Source organism: Alternaria rosae (assembly GCF_020736505.1).
Source record: "Alternaria rosae strain MPI-PUGE-AT-0040 chromosome Unknown BKA58scaffold_3, whole genome shotgun sequence".
In the NCBI taxonomy this organism is placed as follows: Eukaryota; Fungi; Ascomycota; class Dothideomycetes; order Pleosporales; family Pleosporaceae; genus Alternaria; species Alternaria rosae.
This window is the reverse complement of record NW_025763572.1, coordinates 1,716,731-1,730,840: the sequence shown is the minus strand read 5'-3', so window position 1 is coordinate 1,730,840 and position 14,110 is coordinate 1,716,731. Positions and strand designations below refer to the sequence as shown.

General features: G+C 52.6%; 8 protein-coding genes across 8 annotated transcripts; 3 read left to right on the top strand and 5 right to left on the bottom strand.

Moving 5' to 3' along the window:
• Window positions 1–357: 357 nt before the first annotated feature.
• BKA58DRAFT_380288 (uncharacterized protein) lies at window positions 358–962 on the bottom strand. Its single transcript, XM_046169892.1, has 2 exons — window positions 769–962; window positions 358–709 (listed from the first exon to the last, which is right to left on the bottom strand). Exons 1-2 carry the CDS (start codon window positions 839–841, stop codon window positions 528–530), a joined length of 255 nt encoding a protein of 84 aa, XP_046027672.1. The 5' UTR covers window positions 842–962; the 3' UTR covers window positions 358–527.
• A 676-nt stretch (window positions 963–1,638) lies between these two features.
• On the bottom strand, window positions 1,639–3,734 carry BKA58DRAFT_126401 (CoA-transferase family III domain-containing protein). Its single transcript, XM_046164301.1, has 2 exons — window positions 3,110–3,734; window positions 1,639–3,059 (listed from the first exon to the last, which is right to left on the bottom strand). The coding sequence occupies exons 1-2, from the start codon at window positions 3,507–3,509 to the stop codon at window positions 1,732–1,734; spliced, it is 1,728 nt and encodes a 575-aa protein (XP_046027671.1). The 5' UTR covers window positions 3,510–3,734; the 3' UTR covers window positions 1,639–1,731.
• A 287-nt stretch (window positions 3,735–4,021) lies between these two features.
• Window positions 4,022–7,457, top strand: BKA58DRAFT_126388 (fungal-specific transcription factor domain-containing protein). The gene is made up of 5 exons (XM_046164300.1): window positions 4,022–4,149; window positions 4,201–4,256; window positions 4,612–4,647; window positions 4,697–4,806; window positions 4,932–7,457. The coding sequence occupies exons 1-5, from the start codon at window positions 4,125–4,127 to the stop codon at window positions 7,351–7,353; spliced, it is 2,649 nt and encodes an 882-aa protein (XP_046027670.1). The 5' UTR covers window positions 4,022–4,124; the 3' UTR covers window positions 7,354–7,457.
• Window positions 7,458–7,861: 404 nt separating this feature from the next.
• Window positions 7,862–9,739, bottom strand: BKA58DRAFT_126340 (Alpha/Beta hydrolase protein). Its single transcript, XM_046164299.1, has 2 exons — window positions 9,032–9,739; window positions 7,862–8,962 (listed from the first exon to the last, which is right to left on the bottom strand). The coding sequence occupies exons 1-2, from the start codon at window positions 9,330–9,332 to the stop codon at window positions 7,956–7,958; spliced, it is 1,308 nt and encodes a 435-aa protein (XP_046027669.1). The 5' UTR covers window positions 9,333–9,739; the 3' UTR covers window positions 7,862–7,955.
• A 407-nt stretch (window positions 9,740–10,146) lies between these two features.
• BKA58DRAFT_399868 (uncharacterized protein) lies at window positions 10,147–10,836 on the bottom strand (the record flags this gene model as incomplete). Its single annotated transcript, XM_046171568.1, has 1 exon — window positions 10,147–10,836. The coding sequence occupies one exon, from the start codon at window positions 10,834–10,836 to the stop codon at window positions 10,147–10,149; it is 690 nt and encodes a 229-aa protein (XP_046027668.1).
• A 125-nt stretch (window positions 10,837–10,961) lies between these two features.
• On the top strand, window positions 10,962–11,267 carry BKA58DRAFT_437659 (splicing factor 3B subunit 5/RDS3 complex subunit 10; the record flags this gene model as incomplete). The annotated part of the gene is made up of 2 exons (XM_046173507.1): window positions 10,962–11,204; window positions 11,256–11,267. The coding sequence occupies 2 exons, from the start codon at window positions 10,962–10,964 to the stop codon at window positions 11,265–11,267; spliced, it is 255 nt and encodes an 84-aa protein (XP_046027667.1).
• BKA58DRAFT_380281 (uncharacterized protein) lies at window positions 11,254–12,513 on the bottom strand. The gene is made up of 4 exons (XM_046169891.1): window positions 12,259–12,513; window positions 12,011–12,209; window positions 11,497–11,924; window positions 11,254–11,438 (listed from the first exon to the last, which is right to left on the bottom strand). Exons 1-3 carry the CDS (start codon window positions 12,271–12,273, stop codon window positions 11,581–11,583), a joined length of 558 nt encoding a protein of 185 aa, XP_046027666.1. The 5' UTR covers window positions 12,274–12,513; the 3' UTR covers window positions 11,254–11,438; window positions 11,497–11,580.
• Window positions 12,514–13,626, top strand: BKA58DRAFT_380279 (uncharacterized protein). The gene is made up of 4 exons (XM_046169890.1): window positions 12,514–12,667; window positions 12,769–12,987; window positions 13,084–13,178; window positions 13,227–13,626. Exons 1-4 carry the CDS (start codon window positions 12,658–12,660, stop codon window positions 13,257–13,259), a joined length of 357 nt encoding a protein of 118 aa, XP_046027665.1. The 5' UTR covers window positions 12,514–12,657; the 3' UTR covers window positions 13,260–13,626.
• The last annotated feature ends 484 nt before the right edge of the window (window positions 13,627–14,110 follow it).

Here is a 14,110-nt window from a genome sequence, read left to right as displayed (position 1 = left end):
CCGCCAGATCAGCTGTCATTCAGTTCCATCTCCAGCCGCCAAGCACGCGTGGGTCGCATTTCCCTCGCATAAAATACCGGGAAGATTACACAGAGAATCCATACTACGGCGACTCGGTGAGTGACAATCTTGAGGCTGCGCCGCGGCTATTGACTCCGGCAACCGAACGGCATGCGCAGCCCAGCCAGCAGGGTATTAGCAACTCCGAAGACGAGATGGTAGACATTTACCACCCAAGAAGAGCCCTCGGTAACAAGGGCAACCTATAGAGGAAGGGAAGAAATCGATTGCGATACAAAGCTAAAAGGAGGCTTTCTACGCCAAGCTCTTCAAGAGGCAGCTAACCATGAATATGATGGACGCAAGGGCGAAAGAATCATGAGAAGGTAATACATTCATCATTACAGTGAAGTATAGTCCTCGTAAGTTCGGAGTTTGTGTCACAAAGCCCGTTAACCTAGAGATGACAAGATGTAAGGCGAGCCCCAAACGATACTGTCTCGGCAGTGTCTGAACGACGGTGAGTCTCATCGAACAGCTAGTGTAGCGCAGCATCTGTCGATCCCATCTTCCAAGCCGGCATATTTGTGAGTTCGCCCAAGTGTCCTGGTAGCCGCCGGTCGCTGGTGTATGCCAGGGGCGGTGCTCGCCTTTTCAGATGCCGTCGTAGGATTATGGCGTTCGAACTCGGCAATGCTAATGACACCGCCTGTTTCAGCATTTTAGTTCGAAGACATGCTAACATCTTATTAGACTGTGGGTTCTGACATTGGACGGAAAGTAGCTTAAATGACAGATACAGGCCCGTCAATGAGTTACAAAGTATCAGTAGCACAAGCATGACTTTGGCGGCATCAACAGCCGTAAAGTGCTCTGACCTTGACTTCGGAGACGGTACAAAGAGCGGTGGTGTAGGCGCTGTGCGATCAAGGTATTTTCCATTCAGTTGGTACCATCGTCGGCCAAATTTCGTCACTACAGCAAAGTCAAAATGCAGTCAACCCGAAAGCTCCTCGGTTCAACAATTCGTGGGCCTGCGTCTGAGCACGACTCGTACCCAGATGCCAATCAAGGTTTAGCTCATCGCTGCAGAGTAAGCATGCCATAACTTCAAGTTCCTTACCTCAGCAGGTCACGATTTACCTAAGTAGTATATGCGCCGCTTACCAATAACGAGAGCCAACGAATGCACCGAGGTAGAACTCCGCGGAATACTTCTAGGCTTCCTCCACTGACCATGGCGTCGTTCCCCAGCATTAGCGGCCCGTCTCGGTGTTGAGCGACTGTATCTTTAGCTAGTCTCATGACGGAAGGCGTACCCTAGCGTATCATCCTTGACCGGGCCATCTTCCTACTTTGAGCATCGTGTGCAACGCAACATGACGGCACACATAGCGACATCATAATCAACCGGTGGTATTGTATGTAAGTACCAGGTGCATTGCACGTGTGCTTGCATCGTGCAGTGGGATGTCGGAAGCTGCACCAGTCCGTCTAGAAAAGTCCGACGACATTGTGGGGCGATGTGGGGCACAATACACATCATGCCGAGGCGCGATCTCAGGTATTTGAGATCTTTGTCGAAAGGTCAGCGAAGAGACGCTGAGGTGTAGATTGATAAGAATGAGGTATGAAGATGAAAGGACGTGCTATCCAGATACAACGACGCTAATTTGGGTATGCAAAACGATGATGAGAGAGATTCTATGGCGCAACCACCGCTGAGTTCATTCAAGCCTGTAATAAGGCTTCATCAATCTCCCAGTCGTCCCAGGTAGGTTTGTCGAAACCGTTGGGACGTGAGCTGCGCAGGAATCCGTTCCAGTAACCTTCAATGTCGACCACGGGTCGGATAGTCCTGACATTGGCGTTGAATCCCTTGCTATAACACTCCTGCATGTGTCGGTCTTCGAAGAGCTCCGGATGCGTTCGTCTCATTGTTTTCAGTGCTCTCTTTCCAACTTCATCAACCGAATCGTGATGTCGCAACTGGAAGAACTCTTGGTCATGCTCTTTCCGTAGCTCCGCCATCATGCGATCGTCGTAGAGTCCAAGTTGGAGTAGGTATATGTCGTACTGGACCAACGACGTAGTACCTAGGTAACTTCCACCAACCTTTGCTCGTCTGTAGAGTCCAACCAGCGCAGCGATAGTGCCCATACAGCCCGTGCCATAATCACTCATAGGGAAGGGTGGTACCACAGGCTCACTCAATCCCATTGCTTGACCTTGTGCCCATGCCACACCCGTCACGCAGTCTGCAATTTGCTGCCAACCTGGACGTGAGGACCATGGTCCAGTGTGTCCGAAACAGTTCTCGGCAACGTAGACAAAACCTTTGCCGCGCTTTCTAGCAAGATGAAGGAGCTGCTCAGGTCCGTATCCGAGACGAGTCAGACTTCCGGGTCGATAGCCATCTAAGATCACATCTGCCGACTGGAGAAGTTGCTCAAAGGTCTGGCGATCTCTTTTGTCCTTCAAATTCAAGTCAGTAGTATGCTTGCCGATGTTTGCATCCACTTGGAAGAAAGGTACGTCGGAGAGGTTCGGCGACGTGACTTTGATGACCTCAGCACCGTACTCGGCGAGCCCTCTACCCATCGCTGGACCCGCGATGATCCGACATAATTCAAGAACGCGGATCCCGGCAAGAATCTGTGGTTTAGGGGTACTTGACGACTTGAAAGGGAAAGGTGCCGCGGGAGTCTCGGTTTCGAGAGTTTCCACCTTCCAAGGCGGTTGTTGAAGAAGTGTACGCCCGTGTTGGGTCCTTTGGAAATCTTCCCACTTCAGACATGTCACACCAGCTTGTCCAATCTCTTGATTCATCTTTTCGAGCTGATCGACAGTGTATCGCCTGACATGATCCTCAATGACCTTGATGCATTCATGATAGTCTGTCAGATCGGGCCGTGATCCGTCGAGACCTATCATGTTCAGCGCTTTGGTCGCCTCAAGAGAGCCATGGAGATGAAAGTATTCTCCTGGGTTTTTCGTCTCGTAAAGATTTGCGGATAGTCTGCGGTACAGGATAGATTGTGCTTGGAGAAGGTCGGTGTCTGTCTTGGTCAGTATTAATCCTTGGCCACGCTGAGGCAGTGAGTTCAACCTTTGAGTAGCTTCTTAGCCCTTAGGTCGGATTTATCGAACCCGCCCACCGTGGCTAGATAGGTGGAGAATAGAAAAGCTGTGGCTCTTTCGAGATCGACAGCGATACCCCGTGGCTTTTGAGCATCTTGTAGATTGGCGATGGCAGATGCAACTCCTGCTTCAACTGCCTTGAGGGCAGAGATGGCCTCTGTTTGTTTCAGTGGGCTGGGAAAGTACGGGCTTCCGGTGTTCGCGGTCGAAAACTTTACATTGGCGATGTGTGGCAGCGACTCTTCGGGCAGGTTGTCTTTCGCTTTGGTGAGTAATTGTTCCAATGCTGCCGTGGTTCCCACCAGCAATGTGTTGGCATGTGTGGCGCTTCCATGGTGACTACTTTCAGATCCTAGATATGGCGCCATTTCGAAGCATGTAAAGACAAGACAGGATGGAAGAAGATTGTAGCAAAGGGGATTTCAGGGTAAATACTGGTAGCCCTTCCAAAGACGGCCCGAGGTAAGGTTGCGTGGTAACGGCTTTGCCGTTGAAAAGCTGATTAGCGGCATATCGAGCTTGTTGACCGCATGCGGTCATGACCATTGCTATCAGCGTCGGCTAAGCGTGTCCTGCATATCGACGCGTTGAGTCTAAAGACGGGCTGGGCTGGGGTCTGTAGGCCGAGTTCATGAGGATCGGCAGACGTCCAACGCTACTCAATTTTCGGAACAGTGGGAAGCCCAAGCTTCGCAGCTTCGCGACAACCACAAGGGACTCGTCATCCAATTTCATCAGCAAGGCCATTTGAATCATACTGTGGTGTTCTCCTCTCATCAATACAGACGGCGAAGGCTAGGGGACCCTTTTCCGCGTCAATTTCCCGTAGCGTTATGGGACTTCCGTGACTCGCTTCCATCATTGCCACGAGTGCATCTTCCGACCAGCTCATCCATCCGTCGCGTCGGCAATGTACTCCCAGGCATTGACCATCCGGATTCGCACGTGATAACGACTGCGACTACCGCGGACTCGATACCGTGATGACGCGACCCAAGGTCCCACCAGGTTCGTCTGCGCTCGTACTGGCGACTTTACGGCTAATTTGACGCGTCGCAGACCAACGACAGCGCACCGCTCAGGCGTGCGAAAGTTGCAAGAGGAGAAAACAGAAGGTAATTTCGATTTCTCAACTGCTGCGTCACGACGTTTTGCGCATTCGGCTACAGATGCACTTGGCACAGACCCCTGTCAACGTTTACGACCTGCAACTTAGTTCTTGCATGCCAGTACGCTAGCATCCTGAGGTTGCTATGCTTACCGATCGCCGTGTGTGGAGGCATTGCGGGAGGCCGTCGGCTAGCACCGTGGCTCCATCACGTTGTTCAATAGGAAAATGTCCGGCTGGGCGATGCTTCACCCGAACGTTTTGTAATCGTGGACAACATCTGCATCGGCTCCTTCGCAAGATGACTCGCGGACATATGCAAATGGGCCCTCTAGTTGGCAGGCGAGACTGACATATAACAGTGCAACGGCTTGTGTCCCTGCAACACATGTGATAAGGTTAGGCCCCCATCCCGATTCCAGACGTCGATGTATTGACTTTAGACAGCGCAAGTTCACTTGCATATACGCGGATCGAGATCCGAATTCTCCAGGCGAGGACCGACCGCCTGCAAAGAGACGTACAATTGAGAGTGGCAATGACAGCGACGGTTCAATGTACGTATCTCGCGTTTCATCACTGTGGCGAACCCATGGAACTTTGCACTCCTCCAAAGCGTTATTCATCGCTACATCCCTGATAGCTTTCCGAAGCACGGGTTTGCTGACTGCTCACTTTATAGTCCGACTGACAAAGCTACTACAAATACACCCGCTGTTGAGCACGCCCAAACAACGCCACTGTTATCACATAACCGGACGTCTTCCGGTAACCGTCCAGATCTGTTGACACGCGCACTCAGTGTCAAACAAGAAGTACCGTTCAAGTCTCCAGGCCCAAGGCCCAGTATAGAGCATGCGAACAGCTCAATCGATCGCCTAGCTGTCAACCATGACAACACCCGTGATCGACTTACCCCGACACACGCTTCCACTCCGCACGATGGCACAGATGAGGTCGCGGAGTTTCCGAGCCAGAGCCGCATGTTACAAGACCCAACGGGACGAGTGATATACATTGGCGATGCAGCTACTCTATCATTTCTTCAGCTCCTCCGGATGATGGTCGAAACAGTAGCCGGTCCGTCACCGTTTACGACCGACCCTCGACGTCACAAGATAGTCGAAGGCCAATATTCACTTCCACTGGGCTATCGACAGACAAGTCTACTCCCAGACGAACGAACAGCACGTGTGCTAGTGGACGCATTTTTTGTCAATACCCACGGCTTATTGCAGGTCTTCCGGCGTGACCACTTTCTTGAGAAACTAGAGCGTTGCTACTCCGATCCGCTGTCCGTCGATACATCTTGGTCATGCTTACTCAACCTAGTGTTCGCTATCGGCCTCACCATGGCGACACCACTTTCGGGAAGTCCTGAGGCACTGATAATCGACAAGCTTCGCAGTGAACACCTCGACAGAGCCGAGGCTTTCTACCTGAATGCTAAGAACATGAACGACCCGATGACAGGATTGGAAGATCAAGACTTCTGGTCTGTTCAAGCGCTGCTTCTCATGTCATACTACATGTTGGCCAAAAGCAAGCGAAACACTGCTTTCGCCTTGCTTGGGATGGCAGTACGGTCTGCGCTTGCGCTGGGCCTCCACAGAGAAGAGACCATGGTCATCTTCAGCCCCGAAGAACAAACACAGCGAAAAGACCTTTGGCGGTCGATATTCGTGATGGATCGCTTACTGTCTTGCTCTCTTGGCCGTCCGACTGCCATATCGGAAGACGACTGCTCGGGTGATACACTCCGCCCGCCCGCGAGCAGCGTCCGCAACCAGTCATGGAGCTTCAGTGCAAAGACTGTGTACGACTTCAATGAGACTGGCCCGCCCGCTCTGGAAGCCACCGTTCGAAGCTGCAGAGTCATCGGTGTCATCTTGCGGAAAGTATACCAGCAACGCAAAATCAGCACTCGTCTCGCCCAAGAGATATCGGATATATGCAAGACATGGCCCCGTTTGCTGACGCCCATCTTACAATGGCGACAAGCAGCGACTGCCTCGCCCAGTCAAGGCGTGGCCATCTTGCACGTCAACTTGTTCTACTGCCATTCCGTCATCCTTCTTACTCGACCCTTCTTACTGTATATACTCAACAAAGAAACCCAACGGCATGTCGAACAGCCTGGGTCGAGAGGGCCAAGACCCTTCCACCGCATGGAGCGGTTCAGTGAGGCGTGTGTCATCGCCTCTGTGCATACCATCCTGCTTATACAGAACGCCTACGAGGCTGGCTATCTATCCCGACGCAACCCAGCCGTCATTTACTTCCTCTTCGCAGCCACTCTCGTCATTCTTGCAAGCGACTTCGCCGGCCTTTACCAGATCGAACTAACGGACAATTGCGTCGTCAATGCCATCAACGTCATGAACTACTGCGCCGAGAGCGATCAACAAGCAAGCCGTCTAGTATACATCTTGAGTTCTTTCCGAGACGTCGTCGCACAGCAACGACTACGCCGGCGACAAGATTCAACAAGTAATGCAACACTGCCCAGCATCGCATCACAACTCTACGGCGTGCAGATGCCGCAGCAACAACATAACGCCGCGCCCCATGCACCCGATCTTGCGCGCGCATCAAACCCGATGGACGCAACACCACGACTCCATCAAGTGCCCGTACACATATATCCCGGCATGCAGACAGCCCCGATCAACGAACCAGTATTGACGTATCAAGCCGCTGAGCATCGTCATGCCCTCATGCAAAACCAACACCAGAACGACCTTCAGCACAGCCCTGCCCCCACAGGAGAAGACTTTAGTGTCCACCTGTCCCCTATTCAAGAGCCCCCACCGATGGACCTGGCCACGCCATCGTATACATCGGCCTCGAGAGCGCCCTCGCTATCAGCAATGCTTGACCTCTCTGCTTTGGAAGCAACGCGCGTGCCCAGTCTGCATTCCGAGGAGAGCGGACAGGATGAGCAGATTGACTTTGACGCGCTGTGGGCCTGGCCTAGTAACACACCTGCAATGGGCAGTCCACGGGCTATGGAGGCAAGTGGGGTGAGCGAACGGGTGCAGGGTATTAGTGACAGCGCTGTACCCATGTTCGGGGTTAGTAGACAGGGGACGGATGGTCTTTGAAAAGTGTAGAAACGGGTGTGATTTGTGTATTCTTTCCGGTTTTGTTGTGCAAGCTGGAATGTGCATATTCCTGTTTGTGCTTTTCATATATTCCGATTCCAGGCTTGTTGCAGAGAGCCAGGTACTTCACGATAGCTCATATTGATGGGGACGTCCTCTGTGTACTCAAATCACATTCAGAAATCCCTAGATACCCCGGTGTAGCGATCATGCTGTTAACAGTTGAAGGGTGAGTGGAGGCAACGGGAAAAAGTCAGCCTGGTATCTGCTCACTCCTTCAACAAGCAAAGTTAGGCCTGTGAGTTTCACTTTGGGGAAGAGCAGACGCTGTAACGCAACGGTAATATCCTTAAAGTACTGAGATCTCGACATCACAGCGAGATATTCTCTGGTACACAATCGTACATCACACATAGCCTATCTCTTACAAGGCCTCCAGAATGCGCACATCGCTCATCGCTTCAAAGGGTATCGTCTCGCTTCCCGCACCTTGCAACGCCCACTGCAGGGTCTTCTCTATCGCACGTCTACCTGTGTGCTCGAGGGGTAGCCTACACGATGTTAGCGGATGTACTCTCAAGAGGGGTGTTTGTTGGGTTGACTCACCAATGGCCTGCTCCCTTGACAATCACGACCTGACTGCCCTTGACCAGATAGTCGCGAGCGTTGTCGAATGAGAGCCGTTGATTGAATGCAGGTTCAAATTGTCCCATCATGAGTGTCGAAGGAGCCTTCAGCGCGCCTTGTGGTGCCATGCTAGACAGGGTGCCTGAAGCGGATAGAGTTTGGGAAGAAGCAGCTTCAGAGGAGATGTTGTACAGTGCGGCAGTAATCTCGAGCGACTTCTCCCACTTACCGAAAACCAGATTCTCGCGATAGATGCGGATCTTCTCTGACATTCCGCGATCGCTTATCCTGCTCTTGACAGACTCGCCATATCGTTCACCCTTGTCGTTCGCCTTTTCTAGCTGCGCGCTTCCGGGGCCGGTCGAGATCGCCATTGCTTCAGCAGCTTCCACAGGTTCCAAAACCGCAGGAGCCTTTCCCTTCTTCGGTGTGCCTTTGCCGAACTGGTGAAGCACACGGAGAAAGAAGTAGTTGCCAAAGGTCGCAAAGACATTGTGGAGTGGCCAGGGTAGATGGAATACGAAAATGTAGAACGAGCTTCGGAACTGTCCAGCCACAGGGCCTAGTGCGTGTAATCCGTTCTTCAACAGACGGAAGTTGAAGGGAGAATGTATCCATGTCCTCAGCATTTGCTTCGCCAACAGTATTCTGTTTGTCGCGTTCGAGCGCTGTAGAGCGGTGATGACGCCGCCCGTAATGATCCAGTGGTCAGCCAGTACGTGTGCCTCAGAAGCTAGTCGTCCAGCAATGACCGCACCCCAGTCGTGGGAGACTACCACTGCTTTCTTGCCTTCCGATAGAAACTGTTCTCGTATGCCAACAATGAACTCGCTCAGTACTTCGAGCATGTCGTTCGGGCCGTATGCGGACAGACTGTCGGAGCCGCCATAGCCAGGGAGATCGACGGCTATCAGGATGGAGTCCTTTTGTAAGGAAGCGGATTGGAGGAAGTGGCGCCAGATGAGGAACGAATCGGGAAATCCTGGTCTTGGTCAGTTGCGTAGTCCATTGAAGTTTAGTACCTGCATGACTCTGCCTAGAGATTACATACCATGTAAGAAGATGGTAACGTTCTTCGCTGGTGATGACCCAGTGTCCTGGTTAATGACGTAGTGCAGGCTGGTACCGTTGGTGGTTTTGAAGAAGGCATGCTTGAAACCTGGTAGAGGCTCTCTATCAAGACTCCAGAAACTGTCTTGCGCAGCAGCCAACGCGCGCTTTTCCTCGTCCGTATCTTTCGCCCAGAGCGCACCGTTTTTGATGACTGCCATGGTCCATACTCCAGCAAGGCTGAACAGTCCAAACCCAAGTTTGAAGCCGCTCCATGCCAGACTGCCGAGTTTGTCTGCCATCTTGGGCGTTTTGCCTGGAAATGCGTCGCGGTACAATCTTGCTCGAGTATTTCCGGTTTACGGACCAAATGAAATGGTCATGCGCATGTGTCGGTGGTCGTTGTAGTTGGGCGGCGGTCCTGTCACATGTAGCGCGAAAGTAAAGTTGAGAAAGTGCGATCAAAAATCAAGGTTGGTTGGTATCCACCCCCCGCATGCTGGAAGCAAGAACATAGTCCTAACTGTAGCGGTAGCCCCAGGGGCAGATCGCGATGGCAAAGCAGATGACCCGTAGAACCACGCGGCAGAGACGATCAAGGGTCCTGTATGTCCATGGAAGCTGCAGTGATGATCGTTGAGGTATGACGCTATTGGCCATAGCTTCTGCTATGCCGCGGGCTGATGCAGTTTGATCGGTCGGGTAGCACCTTCCCCCGGCTCAGGGTGCAGTCGCTGGTCGCCTGGGCACCGGGTTAGGGTGATGCGCGTGCTCTGCCCATCATTTAATTTATGCTTGAGTTGTCACCACTGGGAGCTAGGGTATCGTGGGTCTAATCGTCTATCTGCGAGATTATACGCGCAATGCTCGTACGTCGTCAATGGCAATCACGGTCTGCGCTCTTAGATGGGAACAGCCACGATCGGATCTCTGATGTGTGCGCATCCCGATCTTCCATTGTAGAGGTCCTGCCCCAATGTACACAAAAGCTCGCTCACCTGGGACTCAACGTAGCGCCCCCAATAACTTTGACATTCTAATGTCGGGTATCATAACATCTCCATCCTAACATAGCACGATGCCTCCAACATCCACAGGCACAGAGACTCCAAGTATTCATCTCCTCTTCCCCTTGACCCTCTCCATGACCCTCAACTCGGCGCTCCTCTGCAACCTCAGATCCTCCAACTCCCTCTCAATTCCTCTGTTCTTCTCTACAAGCTCTTTCCTCTTCTCCATTCTCTGCTTAGCCTCCTCCAGCTTGTGTCTCACGACATCTTCCACCACTCTCTCCAGCTGCCCCGCATCCTCGATGCCATGCTCTCTGATGAAGCGGTCTGCAAATTCTTCGATCGTGTGTGGTGATGGCCCTGGACCACCTGTATGATATCCGTTCTTATGGGTCATGTAAAGCCCCGGTACGGCGGAAGGATGTGTACGTAGGTTGGAGGAGAGCGAGATGGGTAGTTGCGATGCGGAGATTGTGGGGATCTCGTCTGAAGGCTTTCGTGGCGAGGGTTGAGGTGGTGGGTTGAGTATGATTTCCATGAGACTGTTTTCGAACGCCTCGTCGTATTGCACTGTGGATGGCGAGAAGTCGACCATTGGAGACGTGAGTTCAGGCTCGTCGCGTGGTGTGAGGGGCGCGTTGCCCATTATCGTGTCTTGGTTGCTCATGGGGACGTCTTCGCGGTTGTAGTTAGCCATGCGACGCGTGGTGAAGAGAAGCAGGTGTTGCGATTCGAAGTTTGTAGCATTGAGGGGATCCGTCTCGAGGCTGTCGCGATGATGGGGCTGATGCCGCATGACTAAGCCCCAAGTGCCGCAGCACCTCCGCGGTCGCGACCTGCCCAACTTTTGCCTATCAAGCCTAACACCAACCCAGTCGCACATCTTTAAACAACCGACCAAACTCCACACATACCTGGACCATGGCCGACAAACTGCGCGCGCAGCAACAACTCGAGGCTCTCCAGGCCCGCTACATCGGCATCGGAAGCGCAGACACTACCAAGCACGAATGGACATCGAACATCGCGCGCGACTCGCTATCGAGCTACGTCGGTCACCCGCCTCTTCTACAGTATATGAGCATCGGACTGGGACAGCCGCGCGAAAAGACCAGACTGCAGTTACTAGAGCGCATGGTCCGGCCTGTCGGGCCTCCGCCTGAGGTGAGTAATGGGAATGTCGAGTTTTAGAAGTAATGAGCTAACAGGAACTAGCAGCAAGATTGATCGGGAGACTTTAGACCGAAACGATAGACTTGATTATGGGGACATGCGGAGAAGGAACATCCAAAGCGAAAGTCGCCTTCCATCTCCAGCACGAATGCGCGCGAGGCCGGCTCGTGGATGAGGAGGAACAGATGGGTACATGCTGCTTGTCTATCGCTGTCAAAGCCGATACTATGAAGTCGTTCAGTAGCGCAGCGCACGCTGAGTGCCGGTAGTGAGGTGTACACACCTCGGGCTCTCAAGATACCCCAGTTGCCACCATACCCGGGGCCCAAAGTCTTTGTCCAAATCGTGCTCTCCCATGTGTGACTTCTCAATCGCTATCACTAGCGCTTCCTGTTGGGCCATCATCGTCGTCGTCTTCCACCACGTCACCACCCATTAGCATCGAGACTTCACCCTTTTGTAGCATGCTCCTCAGCTCGGTGTTTCTCGGGTCCACCAACTCAATGGGCTTGAGCTTCGCCTTGTTCCTTATTCTCGGGTCGCATCCTGCATCTAGAAGCATGGCCACGATGGAGTGTCCGTGGGGCCAGACGGACTTTTCGAGCGAGTTGACGTAGCGTACGGCTTTGTGAAGGGGCGTATCCTGCTCCATGCGGTCGATCTCGTCAATCTCAAGACCCTCTTGGTCGAGAAGCATGTCGATAACTTCGACTGTGACAGAGTTAGTCAGGTCATGCCCGGCAAGTGGCGTGCGACAAAGACGTCCTGGGGCTGCGCCGCTTGGGACAGATACGTACAGCTTCCGTATGTTGCCGCAACGTGAAGGCAGCCATTTCCTACGCCGTCGCGTGTGTTGTTCAATGTTTCCGCGACATGATCCTCGGGCTTCTTCCCTGATTTTGAGGCAGCAGCAGCAAGGTCTTTCAGGGTTTCCTCAAGCAGCTCGGTGTTGTTGCGTCGGCACGCTTCGAGAACAAGTTCGCGGGGGGAAGCACCCTAAATGTTGGTCAGCATTGACAGGCGCTGGGTATGCATGTGTATGCACCTCTTCGTCCGCCATGGTGTGTGGTGTTGAGGATGTGGAGGGTGACTGGGCAGGGACGGACGGTCCAGTCAGGTACGCGTGAATGTTTCGAGCAGTTGTTTGGCGGGGTACTCGGAGGTGCTAACGGAAAGCGAACAGGGCAGGGCGGTGTGAAGAAGTGAAGTATCTCTCTAATACGGCGATAAGGATGCAGGCGACGTCGACAGGCCAGCGTGCATAAGCCCCCAATCTGAGACAGTCCGCTCCCAAGTGCGCGTCGCCGGTGGCTTTTCGCTGCTACACAGTCGCCCCGCACTTTGCCGTTCCCAGCCCTAGCGGATCAGGGTCCGTCATAACTTTTGATCTTCTTCGCGCTCAACTTCACGCGTCCAACTTCTTTTTTGCCTACTGCCGCCCACCATGCTGCTCTGTAAGTCCACAGATTTATATACCCGGATGGCCTGCTTGCACTTGCTACATGTCCACCTCTACAACATCTCGTCCCAGTTTAGTCACAGCTAACAGCCATAGTTTGCCCAACATGCAGCAATATGCTTCGCGTCTCCAAAGTACCTCCCGGCGATCCCACCACCGAAGATGCTGTCGGCCAAAACCGTTTCGAATGTCTCACCTGTCCCTACCACTTCGTAATCAACAAACGCTATTACGAGCGGAAATACCTAAAGAAGAAGGAAGTCGAAGACATCTTGGGTGGAAAGGGCGCTTGGGATAACGTGGACAAGACAGAAGGTACGCTCCGAAGTTTCAGCAGCAACCAGGGGCCCAAGATTGCGCGATCTCGGGCGAGGCTGCTATGCCTGTTGGACATGGCTGACAAGTGCACAGTACAATGTCCGAACGAGAAATGCCGGAACCACGAAGCATACTGGTACCAGCTGCAGATTCGAAGTGCCGACGAGCCTATGACTGCTTTCTACAAGGTACGCCACATGCCCAACTTCCTCAAAAGCTCCACTGACCGGTTCCAGTGCACCCAATGCGCGAAAGAGTGGCGAGAATGATCTGCGAGTCCTGTTCAAATATCCAAGGAGTTGGGAAGCGGAGTTTTTGCTTTATATACCCCGGTTGCATGTGGTGAATGAAATTCATTTTCTCTTTTGACTTGCAGGTGCCCAATCGCTGTGAAAGGCTCAGGATGATGCAGATTTGCGGCATCGAATCGGGTTCATCGTACCTGTAATTGTAACCTCATGACAATGTCGATGCAACTTCATTGATGACCTGCGCGAACCAAGACTAAACTCCAGTCCGAGTCAGAGGGTGCCCTCTTCCTTGTCGATGCATCGCTAGCTTACCCTTGGGATTGAGTGGCGTCTTGAACGCGACATTATGCCCAAATGCTTTCTCGAGGACGGCAAAGGAGACGGCCTAAGAGCTTGTATCGATAAATCCGGGATACGTCTCCGGGCACCAAAAGTGGAGTTTATCGTCCGTGATACCTACGATGGCGGCTGGTGGCTGGGCCACTATCATTCTTGCGAGCAAGATCATACTGAGATTTTTCAACATCTTAAGGACATGATTATGGGCAAGAAACCTTAAGTCGTGCTATCAATCTCGCTTGCAAGTCAAGTAATGCGATAGCACTCGGAATTTATGTGGCTGACAGGGCGCCGGATGGTGGTGAACATGTAGAACAAAAGGAAATGCTTCAATTGAACGTCGGGACGTGCAACTTTCTCCGATGAAGTTTCTACGAGCTGCCCTGTGTTATTCACAATCCCGAGGAATGAATTCTTATTGACTAAACCAACGTTTATAAGCCCTCATCTCGTCCAGAAGCTAATCATCTTTCTCTGTCGGGACGCCCAACACATTGGCCACAAGCGGCCACAATACAGTGTCCCAAACC